At 36.1% G+C, this 17,861-nt stretch overlaps 5 protein-coding genes across 6 annotated transcripts; 2 read left to right on the plus strand and 3 right to left on the minus strand.

Annotated features, from left to right (window-relative positions):
• Positions 1–377: 377 nt before the first annotated feature.
• LOC124446186 (lysozyme G-like) lies at positions 378–2,798 on the minus strand. The gene is made up of 5 exons (XM_046997015.1): positions 2,535–2,798; positions 2,404–2,469; positions 1,669–1,865; positions 1,198–1,333; positions 378–585 (listed from the first exon to the last, which is right to left on the minus strand). Exons 1-5 carry the CDS (start codon positions 2,536–2,538, stop codon positions 449–451), a joined length of 540 nt encoding a protein of 179 aa, XP_046852971.1. The 5' UTR covers positions 2,539–2,798; the 3' UTR covers positions 378–448.
• Positions 2,799–3,736: 938 nt separating this feature from the next.
• On the plus strand, positions 3,737–6,448 carry LOC124445620. The gene has a single exon (XM_046996361.1). It carries the CDS (start codon positions 3,862–3,864, stop codon positions 6,247–6,249), a length of 2,388 nt encoding a protein of 795 aa, XP_046852317.1. The 5' UTR covers positions 3,737–3,861; the 3' UTR covers positions 6,250–6,448.
• Positions 6,449–7,089: 641 nt separating this feature from the next.
• On the minus strand, positions 7,090–8,265 carry LOC124445622 (mitochondrial carrier protein Rim2-like). Its single transcript, XM_046996363.1, has one exon. It carries the CDS (start codon positions 8,174–8,176, stop codon positions 7,229–7,231), a length of 948 nt encoding a protein of 315 aa, XP_046852319.1. The 5' UTR covers positions 8,177–8,265; the 3' UTR covers positions 7,090–7,228.
• Positions 8,266–9,903: 1,638 nt separating this feature from the next.
• LOC124445619 (spermatogenesis-associated protein 5-like protein 1) lies at positions 9,904–14,463 on the minus strand. Of its 2 annotated transcripts, XM_046996360.1 has the most exons (10): positions 14,303–14,463; positions 13,018–13,774; positions 12,486–12,835; positions 12,175–12,391; positions 11,903–12,086; positions 11,618–11,769; positions 11,322–11,531; positions 10,811–10,989; positions 10,447–10,708; positions 9,904–10,368 (listed from the first exon to the last, which is right to left on the minus strand). In XM_046996360.1, exons 2-10 carry the CDS (start codon positions 13,639–13,641, stop codon positions 10,222–10,224), a joined length of 2,325 nt encoding a protein of 774 aa, XP_046852316.1. In that variant the 5' UTR covers positions 13,642–13,774; positions 14,303–14,463; the 3' UTR covers positions 9,904–10,221. The 2 variants fall into 2 exon arrangements, with proteins under 2 accessions (XP_046852316.1, XP_046852315.1); XM_046996359.1 differs by having other exon boundaries at positions 10,447–10,989.
• On the plus strand, positions 13,814–17,294 carry LOC124445621 (alkylated DNA repair protein alkB homolog 8-like). Its single transcript, XM_046996362.1, has 6 exons — positions 13,814–14,480; positions 14,595–14,789; positions 14,858–14,928; positions 15,025–15,131; positions 15,591–16,169; positions 16,326–17,294. The coding sequence occupies exons 1-6, from the start codon at positions 13,931–13,933 to the stop codon at positions 17,140–17,142; spliced, it is 2,319 nt and encodes a 772-aa protein (XP_046852318.1). The 5' UTR covers positions 13,814–13,930; the 3' UTR covers positions 17,143–17,294.
• The last annotated feature ends 567 nt before the right edge of the window (positions 17,295–17,861 follow it).

The raw sequence follows: 17,861 nt of genomic DNA on the forward strand, positions 1-17,861 counted from the left end.
ATTTGGTTAATCGAGCGAATTGCAGTGTACTTATACCTTTCCTATTGGCCAAATAACATATAACAGCGAAAATATAGGTACACAGTTACACACTTTCACCCAGATATCTTTATTATGAAGTGCTTTCGTTTATTTTTCCCACGTTATGTTATTTGGCCGATAGAGAAGTCATAAGTATTTCGTCAATCAGGCAGCTTTACAGTAATGAACTAAAAGTATTAAAAGTATTAAAAGTACTAAGGGTACAAGAGGGTACTTCTGGGGACAAACTGTAAAGGGTGCTAAATGCCACGAAAAGATAATGGCTTTATAATCCATCGCATGATTGCAAAGACACAGGAAAAGCATTATAGTTAAAAGTCAATAACTACAATGGATTAGGCATAATCATTGTACATTATTCAATCACTCAAATTCTCTGTTACAAAATCAGCAAGACCTGTTATCATTATAAACCATTTCGTTCAAAATATTGGGCCCTGGCCACTACATCGTTGGAGTAATCCTGCCCAGTTGTATGATTATCAATTTCGTTGTAATTTTTCGACATTCTCTTGAAACCAGCGTTGTACGCAGCGATAGCAGCTGAAAGAGAATTGCGAAAAATGTTGAAAAACAAAATAAAATTTGCCGTTCTAGTCATGGTTACTCCATCAATATATTAATCTCCTCTAAAACACATTGAATATGAAGAAGGTTACAAATGATAAAATTAAGAAGGCTTGGATGACTAAGGAGTATAATAATCCACAACTGAATTCCAATTTTTTTAAAAGTTTTGTTCACTGTTCAGTTTTTGGTTTAAGAACCGTAAAGATCATTTTATGTAAACTTCTAGATTACTTTTTATTTAGAAAAGCGCAATGTCGTCAACGTGGACCAAACGTAATTTTCCCACACTGAAATTTGTCCTGCGCACAAATCAGTGTAACAAAACTGTTACAATGTTACAATGCATCATTAAATTAAACCTTTGTCAGAAACCAAGTGATTAAACTACAAGGTGTCTCAAAAAACTGCTCGTGTGAAATCAACCGACATTTAGAATTTGCATGATTCAGGACTGTCTAATCTCCAAGGAGAGGTGAACGTTTGAATTTTGATGTACATATTACAACATAATCATTCGTATTTTCGACTTCTATCGATCATGCATCAGCGTGACTTAAAGGTCAGTACATGTAAGATATGATATACCTTTTAAACCCTGATCAGGGTGATGACGGAAAGGATTGTCTGACGAACGAATGAAATCACAAAGAATATTTGTGGCTTGACCCACATGCTCTTTGCTGTTCCAAGCACCACGTGGCGTATGCCAACGTTTGTCAATCTAAAATAATTTAGTAACATTGTTACACACCCATGCGTAAATGAATGGTTAGTTGCAGGCTGTCCCATGGATTTCAGGTTCATCACCGGCTCTTGAGGAGCATGACCAATACAAGTCTGCACATGTTCACTAGAATTATTTGGTGAAGTAAAAAAATTGCGGTTGTTTTCTTTCACAAACTTACTTCACCAAAGGCAGAATCGTTACTGTTTACCGTTAGAAAAAGACCCTGAGCATTAACGGTGGGTGATCTCGTAACCAGAATTTCGCAAGTCGCAACATACCATGGCTTTTTATCTTGGTTATTGCATAACCTCGTCATACGTAATTCTAACCTGCATAAGACCAAATGCATTACCATTGTCACCCCAGCCCTCCTTTAGTGCTGTTCCACCACGACTCTCACGTGATATAATAGCAGCGATGAGTGAAGGTCCAATATTTAACTCTCTACCAACTTCGTGAATAATTTCTTTGTATGCTTGAATATACCTGCCGTCACGTTCAGCCATGGCCTCAGAACTAGCAACACCTTGATGAAAATGTAAAGATATGCTTTCGTATTCTTTCAAAAGTTCACGTGGCTACGTTTTTACTTGGAAAAATATTGTGTGACAAACCAATACTGTTCCATAAACGCCAATTTGCCCTGTGTTTAATGCCAATTCTCCGCGCTTTATGTTTGTATATCTAACTATCAATCAATGCACATTTTTATCGTGAACAGCAATATTTTATTCGCATACAATACAGCTGCAAATTAATTTCGCGCTCACAGATATCCCCACTCAAAACTTATAAACAGTATAAAAACGTCATGGATGAACGTTTTTGAGCTTGGCGTTTATTTCTGCTGGTAAATACTGTAGATTTCTTGCTTGACTTAACTGTTCAAGATTCAACACGGAAGCTCTTTCCTCTTCCACGATAATTAACGTATATTTCGACGGTCGTTAAAATCATTAAAGAATAAATTTGAATGAACAAAGCAAAGATAAATGATGAAAAACCTCAAAAGGCATGGCGAATAGTAAAATGCAACTACTAAGACTAGGCAATACCACACATACCAGCGGGTAAGCGATCTTGTCTAGCAGTTGCAGCTGATGCTCCTGTAGTGCTGATGTTTCGTACACCTAAACATCAAACAGAATATTATATTATGAAGTTGTTATTTATTTCAGTTTGAATATAATCTTACTCATATTCTCCGTTCGTATTCAGAAATCTACTCGAAATTCTAAAGCTCTTGTAAGTTGTAACGAGCCTTTGTATGGATTCTCAAAAAATAAATTGACTGGACTCCAATCCGTCTTATACGCGCTCGGTGTAAGCAAACTAGAAATCCCCGTGGGTCCAACAAAAACACGAAAATCACAAATGACTTTAGTTATTTTAAAAATCGCCAGCAAATTTTACGCAGTAAAATACATACGCGAGAACTCCAAAGCTGAACATAACATAATAGAACCGAATTTTTTAAACGGTAAAATACGCATCAGTCAAGGGTTCAAATATGCTAATATGAATGCTAATTTCTTGGAATTGAGACAAAATTGAAAAAATGGAAAACGATGATACAAAGAAAGTGATTGACTGTGAATATCAGTTTCAATATCGTTCATGCGGTACTCTTCCACGTTTTCATGAGATTTAAAAAATCGTTTTGCTCTTCGTTAGAGGTGGGAGTTACACGCTTAGAGCGGGGAGGGGATAGAGATAAAGTTACTGTAGAAATACATAGATGAAATATTTGTACAGTTGTAGAGTCTTGGCTCATACATTTCTTTGAAGTCATTAAAAACGAAGTATTACATGATAAACGGGGGTACGTAAGGGCATCAAATACAAAATTAACTGACCCCAAGACGTGCTAAGGCTAAGTACAAGGCTGTACAGCGAACGGAAGGTAATATTACATAATAAAATGTATGTAAGTATTTTGTTAACCCTTAATCCAGCAGATATGTGAAACATACTTGAAGTTCACTAGAAATATATTTTCAATGAATCATTAAAAATTTAAGTAGAAAATTGAAGAAATTTTATTTAATTTCTTGCCATGTCAACTTTGTGAACCATGTAAGTGCTTCCGTTTCTTTTTTCAATTTTGAAAATGAAAACTAATGTCGTAAGAGTATGTATGAGGACTGAGGATTGACAGACTCAGACTGAGTGCCACCGGAGGGCACTATTTTGTCAAACTTTATTTTATATACTGTGAATTATTTTACTTATTTAAATTAGTATCACAATTTGTATGGCGTTTTTGGTGCTTAGCGTCTGAAATCTGATAAATTAGCTTAAAAACAAACCAATGGAGCAAACACATACTTATAAGAAATTACGAATACATAGTGGAAGCACTGCATTCCTTGAATGATTCTTCAAGTGTCTACCACATGCATATCACAAGTGTCAAACAGTCAACTTAGTGCACGAAATTTAAATTGTCTCTTTGGTTTGAATAATTTTTCTCAGTCTAAAAACTGTGTTATGTGAAATATCTCGTAAATTGCTCATCAACGATGAATGAGTTGTATGTCTTACTAATAATTTTTGGGTGTCTTACAAACAGTAACTCTCTTTCCGCTGCTGGAGATCAACATCGTTCTAACTGGCGAATTTCAAAAGACGACACAAAACTATTGTTTGGCTTGCCTGCAAAAAAAGTTATGCCAACTGCGATGGCCAAGACAGTTTGCAATTTTAACTTATCGGTCAGGGAGACTAGTAATGATTTTAACCTACACGAGATTGCTGTGTTGTTCACAGTGACTGTAAACGACTGCAATGAAACCGCACATACTAGTCACTCATACTTGATTCGTAATGAACGAGCAAAGTTTTTACTAGCATTACCAGATGACAGCATAATCTTATCAATAAAAATTCTGAATCATGGAGTGAAAACGTCAAATATCAAGATGTATCCCCAAAACAACAAGAAGTGCTTTCAACGTCTCACATCTTTGTGCCAAGACATGGTAATTACTGCTACACTTTACAACACACCAGAGATTCATGTAAAGCAAGGTCAGTCTGTATGCTTTGTGCCAGGGAAGAATGAGAAAAAATCTATGGTTGAAAACATTGAATTTCGATGTTGCTCATGGCGAGAAAATTTGAATGATGGAATGGTGAATTGCACTGATATGATTTACCCCATTGAGTGGGTAAGATTTGGCATCATTGCCATACTAGCCATGAGTATTATCAACGTCATTTTATACCCACTTTTGCTAAAGTATTTACCAACAAGAGACACACGAATTGTTCGCCGTTCAAGGGTAAACAGACCTAAACAACTTGGCTACTCCAACTACTTGACCACTCCTGTAAATTTATCTTCATCCACCCAAGTCCTTTTAACACTAACTGAACCTTTATCCTTTGCAACCTGTGGAGGTGATGAGGCACAACCTTGTTTCTCTAGGATTGGACGAGGTGTTATTCTTTTAGTATTTCCACTGATATTTTGTGTAGTTGTTGTAACTTTTTTCATAACAAATAATAAGGCACAAGTAAGGACTAACGTGAGTTATTATACTGGCTTTGTTACTGAGCTTAATCCACCAACAGCGTATTATGCCTTTGCCATTGCATTGTTTTGCCTTCTTTTGCTTGGTATGTTGGTGGTGATTCCAGGTCGCTTGTCAGCATTAGGAAGGTATTTGTCTGGGCGTAAGGACGAGAAAACATTTCTTGGTTTTCCAAAGCCAGATGCCTTGATTAATAACTACTCCGGAAAAAGTGGTTTTCAGTTTATGCATTCAAATATGGTGTTTCATTTGAAATGTTGCTTTGATCTTAGCTTCTGGTTATTCATTCTCAAAATAATTGTTTCTCCATGTGCTTGGTTGCTAATGTGGTGTTGTTGTTCAACCAAAGAAAATGCAACCAGTCAATCTTCAGAGGATCATGACGATGTTGAACCCCATAAGACTTTTCTTGTTCTTGGTTTTTTCTTCCTTCCAATCATTTTGGTTTTGTGGATACCTTTTGTTCTTTTTTGTCTCGTCGTCTACATAACACCCGTTGGATATGTAGCTTTCAGAATTTTCAGGTTTCTCTACAAACAAGATCTACCAATGGGATGCAACTGTTGTGAAAGGCTTCCGTATTGTGTTCGTTATACGTTGATTACGTTTTTGTCTTTTCTATTTTTCTTGTTCTGCACCTCAGTTTTGGCGTCGTACGTGTTTTTGTCCGTCATGTTCGGAATATCCTTTTACATTTGTGGCAAAATATTTCTATTCACGTCAATTGGTCTTGCTTTCAATGTGGAATATTACATACCGTACGTTGTTTTAGCCCTCTTTGTCATATTCTACTTTTGGAGAGCGCTCTCTCACTACTTTTTTGTCTATGAGAATTTGCGTATCGTTGTTTTCGAAGAATGCGAAAAGTACGAGCAACTGGAACTTATGAATCTTCATCAGCAGAAGCCAAATAACTCGACTGACAGTGTTGATAGCACGACGCCTCCTAAATGTTATGGATTGCTGCTTTTGGATGATAACAATACACCATCGATTCCACTGGCCTTGTATGTTGGTGTTTATCGTCGTCTCAGACCCCGAGCAAAAACATTTTTGACCATTATGATAAACTTTATGATAATGTTAGTTTATATTTCTATAGCCTTTGTGGGAATCATGTCTCTAAATGAAGCAAATGATACATCGCCTTATGTCCAAGCTGCTTTTTTGTGTGCGTTGTTTGCACTTCCGTTGGTTTTGTTCCAAGGATGTCTCTCTCCACAATCGCGTCAACGAAGGAAGAATTTGGAGTATCAAGTTAGATTAATCATACATCGATATGTTTCCAAGATAGAGAAGGAAAAAGAAAATGTTGATGCCCCTGTTGATGCATCGCCTGAATTTGATGGGGAAGATAATGAATTTGATGTTTGATGTAAATTTTTGTTGCATGCATATGCGCAATCATTTTCTCCTGTTTATTGTGGTTTTTGCTTCTGTAAATATAGTCCAAAAAGTAGCTGAAATTGAAATTTACATTTATATATAAAAGCTATATGCTATCAAAAAGACTGCGATAAATGTGATGACTTATATAAACTAGTAGAAAAATACATAATTTATGAAATCTCAATGCTTCATTTCGTATTTGTCCGAATTTAGACGAACGACCATAACCATAGTTGCCATTTTTCTATACCACATTATGTGACAAACATGGTCTTGCAAGGTAAGGAGATGCGAAGAAAGAAGTAAGCATTTGTATTCGGAAAAGTGTGAATGATCGATGTTAAAATTCATTGATAAAGTATGTGGTGGGAATAATGAGTTAAAGAATACTCTCTTAGCAAGTAGGCCCTGTCTACTCACGTATAGGGATAAATTTCAAAACACAAAAATATATTTACTGAGTTAGATAAAATTCTAACTCAGTATTCAGTTGTAAAATGCCTTTCAATTTCTTAATTTTATTTGCAACTATGTTAAATCAATTTGAAATGTGTTAAAGTCACGGTTAAGATGGTATGGTTCTACCTTTAATGATTTGAACCCCCGGCAATAACTCATGTGGTGTGTTGTTTATTAACATATAAGACATTTTCAAATAGTGCTTTGACCTGTGACTTCAACTAGAAAAACAAAAAAATGGGTCGGAAATTCTAGCTTAGAAGATATTATTCACAATTTTATTGAACTGGCTTGTATGGATGTTCATCAATTGATTGGTTTTTCAGAAAATTTGAAAGTTAATGTTATTGAAGGAAAACGATGTTATTGAAAAGGAACGACCAACATTATTTGCACTTATATTTCATCATTACAATTTACAGTCTTCATTATTTACATGTACATGTAATTCTACATACGTTGATGATTGATCTATCAATAACTGTTTAACATACAATTAAACAATCTAACGATTAGCACATTGCGTAATACTTTCGTAGGTCAAAAATAAAACAGCACTGTTTGGCACTTGTCGAATAAGATGGGGACCTAAACCTCTGTACAATGCTTGCCAACCTTCATTACTTAATATTTCTTTAAATAATTGTAAGATCGGTTTTCCAACGTTTTGATGTTCTCTTGAACGAGTCCTGAAGACCTCGTGAGGATAAGCAGCAACAGTAGCTATAGTTTTAGATATAGAGGCTGCTATCATACAGCTGGAAACGTTCACCGTTTGTTCTTCAGACCCGCTCTTTCTTCGATCTCTTTGTACACTACATATGAATTCGTACAGGACAAATTGAATTACTGTTTCGCCAATCCCAAGATAGGAAGCCGTCAAGCCACTAAAGAAAACTTGAATTCCTTCCTTTTTATATATTTGAACGGCTATAGGGATTTTTTTTGCCAATTTCTGATTACCAACAGAAATGTCAAGTTGCAATCTAGTTTTCCAAAACCATACGGGATTGGTAAGTGTGGCACTAACGAAGCCCGCTGACGCAGCAGAAAAACTGTGAACGATTGCATTCCTTGATTTGTCATTTCCATTTCCCAGGAAACGTTTACACTTTGTGTATACAGGAAAATAAAACGCCTTTGATAGTGAAACAGCTGTGACATTAGCAAGAAACCCACGAAAAAATAACACATAACCTTCGTTTTGAACCATTTGCCTGGTACATGAATACAAAGAGGCATGTCTTATCGGAGAAATTTGTCCATTAAGTAAGCCAAACTTTGTGCTTGGTCGCAGAAGTTGTTGCGATGATTTATTGGGAACACTTCGGATGGCGAAAGATGAAGATTGTAACCTTGTCTTCAGAACTTCAAGCGGGTAAGTTACAGTCGTCGCAACAGCACCTGATAAACCTCCTGCAATAAGATCCGATGATTTCAAGCTTTTATCCATCGTTTCAAGCAATGGCTTTAAGTTTTACGAGAAAATTTTCTCTTTGCATTCATTTACGTTCTCTTTTAGTTCAAGAAAGTTTGACAACTGTGTTATAAAATTTCATAACATCACTGTTAAAGGTGTAGAGGAGGTGTGGTCAAAAACACGCATAATAATTAAGGCGTTCACAAGGCGGTCACTACTGACATATATATCGCCGACAAGAAATTATGTAAAATGTAAATGAGGATTCGACTACTTAACAGTGCTACTTAGTCACAGAGTCCTCGAATACCGATATTTAACACTGATAACGTCCTAATTTTCTATTAAACCATTAAACCTTTGAACAACAAACTAGATAACAAATGCATGGCATATTTGGTATCATGCAGTCGTAGTTACGTACAGGAAACGCGTGACTGGAGTCAAATTTTTCCCCATGGAAATGCAAACAATTTTTATTCCGAGTGTGAATTATGTAATGTATCGTTGATCATTGCACTTTAAATTGATCATTTGAAATGTACGTTTTAACATATTAATGTTAACGTAAAACTTAATAAAGTTTATTTTGATCGTTCTTCGCATAAAAAAATAAGCCTGCTATCGACAACATTGCTTCATGGAAAATCCCTCTCTAAGTATGACGTCAAGATGTAAAATTACTAAAATATGTGGGCAATAGTAAACAAAGAGGTCGGGCACACAGTAGGTGCATAGTAGGAAATCAAATGAATATTTGATTGAGCAACGGGGAACTGTGCGAGTGAGAAACAGTGTGATATATCTTATAACTATTTACAACAGAAATGTGACATAAAAAAATTTAAAACGCATTTCTTTACACTCGAAACACAAATTTCATCGAACGAAATACACGGGATCGCCATCTCCTTTTTTCATCTGTATTTATAGATCGAAAAATAAACACTTAATTATTCCAACAACTTATGGAATGTTTTTCCAGAAGTCTGTATTGGAAAATATGTTACATGTTTACGTCTTAAAATTAGTAAAATGCAATGACTGCTCGTTTATCCAATCAGATAGCTGAAAAGGCAATACGTCAGATAGCAAATGAAAAAATAAATACAGTTGTTGTCAGTGCTGCCACTCGCAGAGGAAATCCCCTACAGTAGGGGGATTTAGTGGTTTGTAGGTGGTAGGGGAACCTAGAGTGAAAACTGCAAAATGTAGGAGGATTGTAGGGAGAAAAGAAAATCGTTAAAAATGAGCCTCATTTTTGCCCAAAATACTCTTTCATCCTGTGTTCTCACCATTTAGCAAGTGATTGTAACAGAATCTTTCTTTTGGCACAATTTGTGACCATTAATGGCAATAGAAGATCAGCAACTTAGCATAAACTCAGTGTGTCATTTGCGCCACCTGCATGTCATTACTTCCTATGTCAAATTCTAACTTTGTAGTCTAGATGTTCTTAGTTTTCGATAAACCTTTTTTGTATGCATTTTTTAAAAACAGACTAAAAAAATTCAATGGTCCGACCCGACGTAGGTATATAATAGGGGGATATGTTGTTGTGTAGGGGAAAAGTAGGGGAAAACAAGAAAGATCATAGTAGGGGGAATTAGTGGGAAAATAAAGTTTTGGTAGGTGAAATGTGCATACACAGAGTGGCAGCACTGGTTTTGTTATTTCTCTTTAGTAAGTAAACTTCCAAGAATCCACCACGGTGAATTCCGGTAAGGCATGATTTCGAAAAACCCACTTAGCACACAGACTTGATTTTGACGCGATATTTGATTTGATTTGCAGCTTGTCCGCCTTTACATCTGATCGTACAAATATGATAGTCTACACATAATTGGACTCCTCCTTAAAATGATAACACTGCACACTTTAACAGACCTCGTGCATCTTGTCCTCCATGAAATGATGATACTGAACATCTTACCAGACCTCGTCCATGTCATCATCCATATAACAATGATAGTCCTCCAACTTTGAAATAATTTATTAAACAACTTTAGACACATCCTCAATTTTGACTTGCAAAGACATTCACAGTGCTGAACCATTCATAGGATGCTTTGATTAGGTCAGCAACACAAAGACATTTCTTCATATCTCTTGATCTGCTCTTGCGAAAGTGAAGGAGCAGTCATCGATAGAGCTTGAAGGAAATGTTTGTGTTGGACATGGTGACAGCTTTCAATGCCAAACTCCTGCATTGCATTAAATACTGCCTAAAAATACAAAGCGGGGGAATAAACAAATGAATGATCATGATTTGTAAAGTCTTGAGCACAATCATATCAACTTACTTCACGACAAAAGTTTTTCAAATCAGCGCCAGAAAAAAATTTAGTGTTCGCAGCAATGTCGTGAATGTTGACATCATTAGATAGAGGCATCTTCATACAATAAAGCTGTAGTATTTTTGTACGTGTTGTTATGTCGGGAGGCGGTACATATACAATACGATCTATACGACCAGGTCGTAAGATCGCTTCATCTAAAACATCAGGACGATTAGTAGCAGCCACGAACAACACGTTCATGTTTTTCATATAAGATTTGTCGTCACTGAAATGAATAGATTGATTACAACACGTATAGATGCAGAGGATGTCAATTTCATAAAAATCTCGGTAGGTATGAGAAAAACATAACCGACATGACACTGACCTACTTTTGCTATGATACACATCACTAGATATCCCAACTCCATCAATTTCATTCAATAATGTAGACAATATTCTTCCTTCAACACCGCCACTGTTGTTCATACTTCGTTTTTTAACCACGGCATCGACTTCATCAAAAAACAAAATAGCAGGCGAAGCAGCTCGAGCTTTTGTAAACACCTACAAAACAACCGGTAAAGGAACCTCAATGAACGATGAAAGCTTGAAAGTTGCAACGATATGGAGTGAGAAGCATAAATAGCAGAGAAGCTTGTATAGTAGAAAACCAGGCATTCGTCAAATGATGAAAAGTTTGAACATGCTTGAGTTCGAAAAAAATATTGAACATGAAAAAAATATTCTTGCAATGAGCATGAAAAAATATTTTTTAGTGTGACTGCACAAAATGCTTCTAAATACACATTCCATTCAGGTTTGGATCACGATTAAAAACGCTTTCATCGCAGTTAAAGTAATGAGAAGGTATTCTACACAAATAATTTATAACTAACTTCTCTTATAATTCGCTCAGCATCACCAACATAAGGAGAGTATAGTTGAGCACAGCTAAGGGATAGAAAGGTACACTTGCATGATGCTGCCGCTGCACGTATTAATGTTGTTTTGGAACAGCCAGGGGGACCATAGAGCAATAAACCACGAGGATAAGATAATCCAAGTCTTGAGAATGAATCGGGATAAAGAAACGGCCACTCAACAGCCTAGGTATCAAAACAGGAATTGATCGATGCTTGTTATCACATCCAGAATAACATGACACACAATATGAGGAGTAACTAGGCTATACTTGTTTTAGAACTTGCTTTATATGATCATATCCTGCAATATCTTCCCATTTTATTGTAACACTCTCTTGTAAACCATCTATTCCGCGATAGGTGGATGGAACAATAGCCTTCAGAGCTGATTCAAAATCTGACTTAGTTATAATGCCATTATCTATAAAAAACAATGTTGAAAATAAGGATGATAATATTCTTGTTCACTGTTTGCTTTTTCCCTGAGAGATTTGATCAACAAGCAGATTGTGATTTGGGGGTTTCAAAATGAAATCTATTTTCAGGTAATTCACCTTTTCTTGTCGTCAATGCATTTATAGTGGCTTGCCGTACCAATGCTGTCAGGTCTGCAGAAACATAGCCAAGTGACTGTTTTGCAAGGTAATCTAAGTCAACATCAGATGATAAGGCAAGTTTCTTTGTTTGAAAAACCAGCATCTCCTTCCTTTGGTCACAATTAGGCACACCAATTACAAACTGTAAACAAAATTGATTTTCATTTTCATTGAACTGCAAAGTTCTGATCATTGAATGATTCCATGCATGTACTTATAGTTCTACGTACCTCTTTATCAAATCTTCCAGGTCTTCTGATGGCAGAATCCAGAGCATTGGGTCGATTTGTTGATCCAATCAAAATCATGTTTGCTGGTAAGTTGTCAATCATGCTCAATAATAATGACAAAACTCGATTTTCAAAGTCATTTCCTTGAGAACGTTTTGCACAAATTACATCAAGTTCATCCATAAATATTACACAAGGCACATTTTTGGATGCTTCCCTAAAGCCAAAAAAAACAAGGATTGATAAATACTATACCATTAAGATATTATTATAAAGATGGCACTAGAAAATATGATTATGACTGGAATTACCTTGCACATTCAAAGATTGCTCTAAGATTAGCTTCACTCTCACCAATGTGGGCACCAAATGTCTCCCCACCATTTATCACAAATAATTCAGCATTCCAGTAGTTAGCAAGGTAGGTGACTAATGAAGTCTTGCCGACACCTGGAGGACCTAACAACAAAAAACTTTGATTGTGTTGGTCAATGCCTGAACTGTAGGTGACAGCATCAAGTATTTGTCTCACAATGTCTCCATAGGCAGCCAAACAAATGTTGCTTTTGATAGAGAAGCCTGGAAGTGTCCTTTTTATACTCTTTACTGCAATGTTTGTGGCTTTGGAAGTGATGAAAGCAACATCTGATTGATGATTGTCCTAAAGCATATTATGCACATATATTGAAAACAGTATTCCACCCATTTTACCCCTCAGCCATCAACAGTATATAATATGCATTAAAACTTAAATTTCCCTAGTTCACAGTCACCATAAAAGTACCATGAATTCACCTATTTCTTCATACATAGTATTAACCATACACAAGCAACCGCATATACCTTTTCACCATTAACGTCGCAAACAAATATTTTGTGGATTTCATCTGTGAATTGTTGCCCACCATTGAGTGGCTTTGTTACAGAAATCCAACAATGTTTAGTAAATACTTTATTTCGTAGGATACAATCGACCTGTGACTGTCGTCTTGCTTTGTTGTACATAACTCGTGGAGAAAAAGTCGTCACATTTTCATCAGTGGTAAAGACGACTACCTCAACAACTACAGCGATGAGTGATTTAAGAGGAGTAATATTGTTAGAAATATCTATTATAGAGCCAGAAACTTCCATAACTTCGGGACAGTTCTTGTCAAAATGCAAAGCAACACTTGGGTCAAATTGCATGCATTGTTTATGAGGAAAGCTTGAATGCACATTTGGCCAAACTTTACAATAAAATTTGCAGCGTTTAAAACCGATACAAACAGCTTCGTTTATTTTCAAGCCATTTTTTTTCATAGCACACACGCTAAGACGACAACGTCCCGAATTGAAGTCCCTTACATCCATAGGTAAAACCATTGCTTTGCCATTTTCATGTTCAAATTCCATTGTGAATTTAAAAAATTGCAAATAAGCACGTTGTCCATTGGTGGAAAGGTTAAATTCGTTCCTATAAAGCATTTCTAATAAACGTGTTCACCAAAAAACATCTAGGTATTCAAATAAGCAATGTTTCATGCTCAATTCATCATTTAATCCCAGTACTCAGCAGGTGATCGTTTTCTTTTCTGAAGTAACTTTATATTAACTCAAACTATAAAGCAAAAGAAGTGACATAAATATACAACTTAAGTTTCTTAAGGCTGCATAGAGAAAAAAAACAGCCAACTATTTCTTCGGCAACTTTTTCTGTTCTTCTGACAAAAACAGAAAGCGCTCCAGTTTAATTACGCATATCAGTGTAAGCATAATGGCTGCTAAATTGAATGGAACATTTCCACTGAAAAACGGATTAAAATTAACGAAAGCTGAACGAAAAATCATAAAGAAACAAAATAAAGCCCTTCATACAATTAGAAATAAGGAAAGAGAGGTTGGCGCGATCTCAGACTCTCCTTCGCCGTATTTATTGGTGAAAAACGGTGGATTGATCTGTGGAATTAAAAGGCAAGACCTTGTCAATCTCTTTCAAAGATATGGGAAATTGGATGATATAATCATGCTTTCCGGGAAGTCATTTAGCTACGTACTTTACAATGACTCTGAAAGTGCCAGCAAGGCCATGAGTTACGTTAATGGCCGGAAAGTATCATTAAGTGAGAAGGATGAAAGGAAATTTTACCTTGCTTATTTGTTGAAGAGACCTTGTTTACAACTTTACCAATCTGACGCGTTATTCCCTCCCGGAATGATTCTTCTTGATGAATTTATCAGCGAAGAACTGGAGAACGAATTGATTCAGCATTTTTCACGTAGCAGTGCTGCAAACTGTAATGATTTGAATGCCATTACTGTGACAGGTATTTGCCTATTGATTGAGGAAAGTTGCTGACGTATGCAGGATGGTGGGACGGTGGGGCAGGTGGAGAAAAGCTAAAAAAATGACATTTAAATGAATTCTCAAATTTCTTAAGGGCAACTGAAGCATAGATATGTGAAACATTTTGGTTACGAATTCATATATGGCTCGAACAATGTCAACAAAGATACACCATTACCATATGGGATACCAAATGTGTGCTTGCCAATAATAGAAAAGCTTCTCTCTCTTGACTGCATTGAACATAAACCTGATCAGCTAACTGTAAATGAATACCTTCCTGGTCAAGGTAAGTTGAAGTTGTAATCATGACTATTTTAGAATATGTGATGTTTTCACATGTTTTCCCTTTAACAGGCATACCTCCTCACATAGACACTCATTCAGCATTTGAAAATGGTATAATATCAGTTAGCCTGGGTGCAAAGGTTATTTGTATTATTATTATTATTTACATCATAACCTTTTGGTATAGTGTTTTCTTATGTAGGAGCATATTGATTTAAGATAAAAGATTTGTTCAGGTTGCCATGGATTTTCGACATGAAGACAGTCGCCATGTCTCGATTTTACTTCCTCAACGAAGTGCTCTCATCATGAATGAAGAATGTAGATATGCTTGGACACATGGGTAAAAGAACTCACCAGTTCATGTATTGTACATGTATTTTACACGTAAATGATTCAAACCATTTACTTTATATTTTGTATCCTTACTGAAGACCTTTAACAAGTTGAAATAACAAGAAAACAAAAACGTGTTTTCTGTCGTTTCGTCTCGCTTTGCGATTGTTTTGTTGTTTGTGAAAAACAGTGGCCACTGAGAGTTAATAATTCATTGACATTCATCTGACATTTCGAACCATTAAGGCAACCAAAGATGAACAGATTGCAATTTCAGTTATTCTTAGTTTTACATTAAAACTCATGTCATGAAAAACATTCCAAGAAAGTAATTTTGCAAAAATGATATGCGCAACAAAGCCGGAAAACTGAAAGTTGAACCTTTAAATTACGCAATTTAATTTGTATAGATTTTTTATTTTGAAATTGTCCAAAACAAGCACCGTCCAATTATTATTTTTCTTAGAATAACTCCACGCAAATACGACGTAGTCCAAGATAATAAACCCAGTATATTACATGAAAATGGAGAATTACATCATGCAAACTTTTCAACACCCTCCTCTACAGCATTGACTCTTCTACCTCGAAAGACGAGATTATCGTTAACATTTCGAAAAGTCCGACACTCTCCTTGTCATTGTCGTTTTGCCAAACACTGTGATTCCCAAAATTACGGACGTGTCAAACTGGAGATTCCAGAAATTTCAAGAATGGATGACATTCAAGCAATGGAAAAACCTCTACCCAGGTCACATGACGATGCAGTAAATTTAGAAAAGGAGCACGTCCATAAAGTTTACGACAATATTGCGGAGCATTTTAGTAATACACGTCATAGTCCTTGGCCTAAAATTGCTGAGTTTCTCAAAAATCAACCTGTTGGTTCACTAGTGGCTGATGTTGGATGTGGTAATGGAAAATATCTCAGTGTAAACAAGGACTTGCTCATGTTTGGCTCCGACCGCAGTGAAAAGCTCGCCACCATTTGTAGAGAACGTGGATTTCACGTGATAATTGCGGACATTTTGTCTTTACCATACAGGTAGTCTTGTTAGTGTATAATATTATCGTGTATTGCATGAAGAATACTTAAAAGTTAAAACAAAAGTAACTTTAGAAGTTAAAACAAAACTAAAAGGAGTATTTGTTTGCTAAGGGTTTCGAATTTCTGCCATTCATTTTTTGTTGATCGTTTCAGGTGCAACAGTTTTGACGTCTGTGTGTGCATTGCTGTAGTTCATCATTTGTCCACATCTGTTCGTCGAAGAGCCGCTATTCAAGAACTTATTCGAATTGTTAGACCCGGTGGTCGTATTTTGATTTCGGTTTGGGCTCTAGAGCAAAATTTTGACAAGTTTAACAATAAAAAACCAACTGTAGATAGAGATTTGAAGCAAAAAACATTTGAAGATAACATACCCTCAGCTGACTGTAGTTTACAGTTGAAAGAAAACGAAGCTCCACTCGTAGCGCGTTACAAATCGATACCCCCTTCAAAAAACACGGTTTATTATAAACAAAATGTGAAATCAGACACATCCCTTAACATTGAAAATGGTAAACAACATGAATGCAGTTATGAAACTGCTGCAACTCCAAACACGATTTTAAAAACGGATGACGTTGCCAAAACAAGCCTTCCTCTTGACTGCCCTGATCCTTTGTCGACTCATAAAATCCCCTTACGTTCATGTGATACATCTAGCAAGTCACAATTATCCTTGAAAGTGAACAAATCAAAAGAAAATTTTGAGCAACAAGATTTGTTAATACCTTGGCGTCACCAGATCCATAAAAAGCATGGCAAAAAAACGCCTGTTGATGGTGTTTCTCTTTCCTCTTTCACAAAAGACGAACAACTCCCTATAATTCATCAAAGATATTATCATGTTTTTAAAGACGGCGAGCTTGCTGCTGAGTGCAAAAAACTAGATGATATTACAGTAGTTCGTTGTTATTATGACAAAGGAAACTGGTGTATTGAACTGGAAAAAGTCGCAAGCCAATCTAAATAATTGCGCTTTCTGTAGGCGGACAACATACTATGGTGTTGTTGCTGTCTCGTGTATACTGTCACGATTACGACTGATTAAAGTACCCATATCATAGTTATTGATTAATTGCATTGACGGAATGAAAATATTGTTATGAATAAACGTGGCAACTGTAAACCATCAACTACAGTACTTACTACGTAATGTTTATAGAAATATCTAACGTCCAAAGGGATGTGTTTGTCATATACTTTTACCTTAGTTACCTACCTTACCACACCACCCACACAAAATTAGGGATGGGTTTACTAAGGGGAGGGTGTGAATGAGTGGGCACAAACCGGCCGTTCAGTGAAATAAGGAGCCCGAGGCACAATCAAATTTTGGGTCTCTTTCTCTGTGACCCATGATACACTTCGTTTGTCTTCTTTTTTCATTGAACAAACCTACGCCTGATTTCTACCAGCCTCGAGTAGAAGCGGTGCCAATTAATATTATACCCAGCAATTAAGTAAAACTTAGATTTAACTTAAATGGAGCACACTTCCAAAAAAACTATCGCCCAATCAGCATTAGTGAAACAGAATATAACAAAAAGTCACGAATTAAAAAAAGAGAGTTATGGCAGAGAGATCTTCACAAAGTTAATCCAAATTAGGGCACCTCTGCAAAATAATCAAAAATCCATCTTTGCACAAAATAGGTACAATTCGTCCACTCCACTAAAGAAATTGTCTGGG

This window comes from Xenia sp. Carnegie-2017, unplaced genomic scaffold (assembly GCF_021976095.1).
Source record: "Xenia sp. Carnegie-2017 unplaced genomic scaffold, XeniaSp_v1 HiC_scaffold_22, whole genome shotgun sequence".
NCBI lineage: Eukaryota > Metazoa > Cnidaria > Anthozoa > Malacalcyonacea > Xeniidae > Xenia > Xenia sp. Carnegie-2017.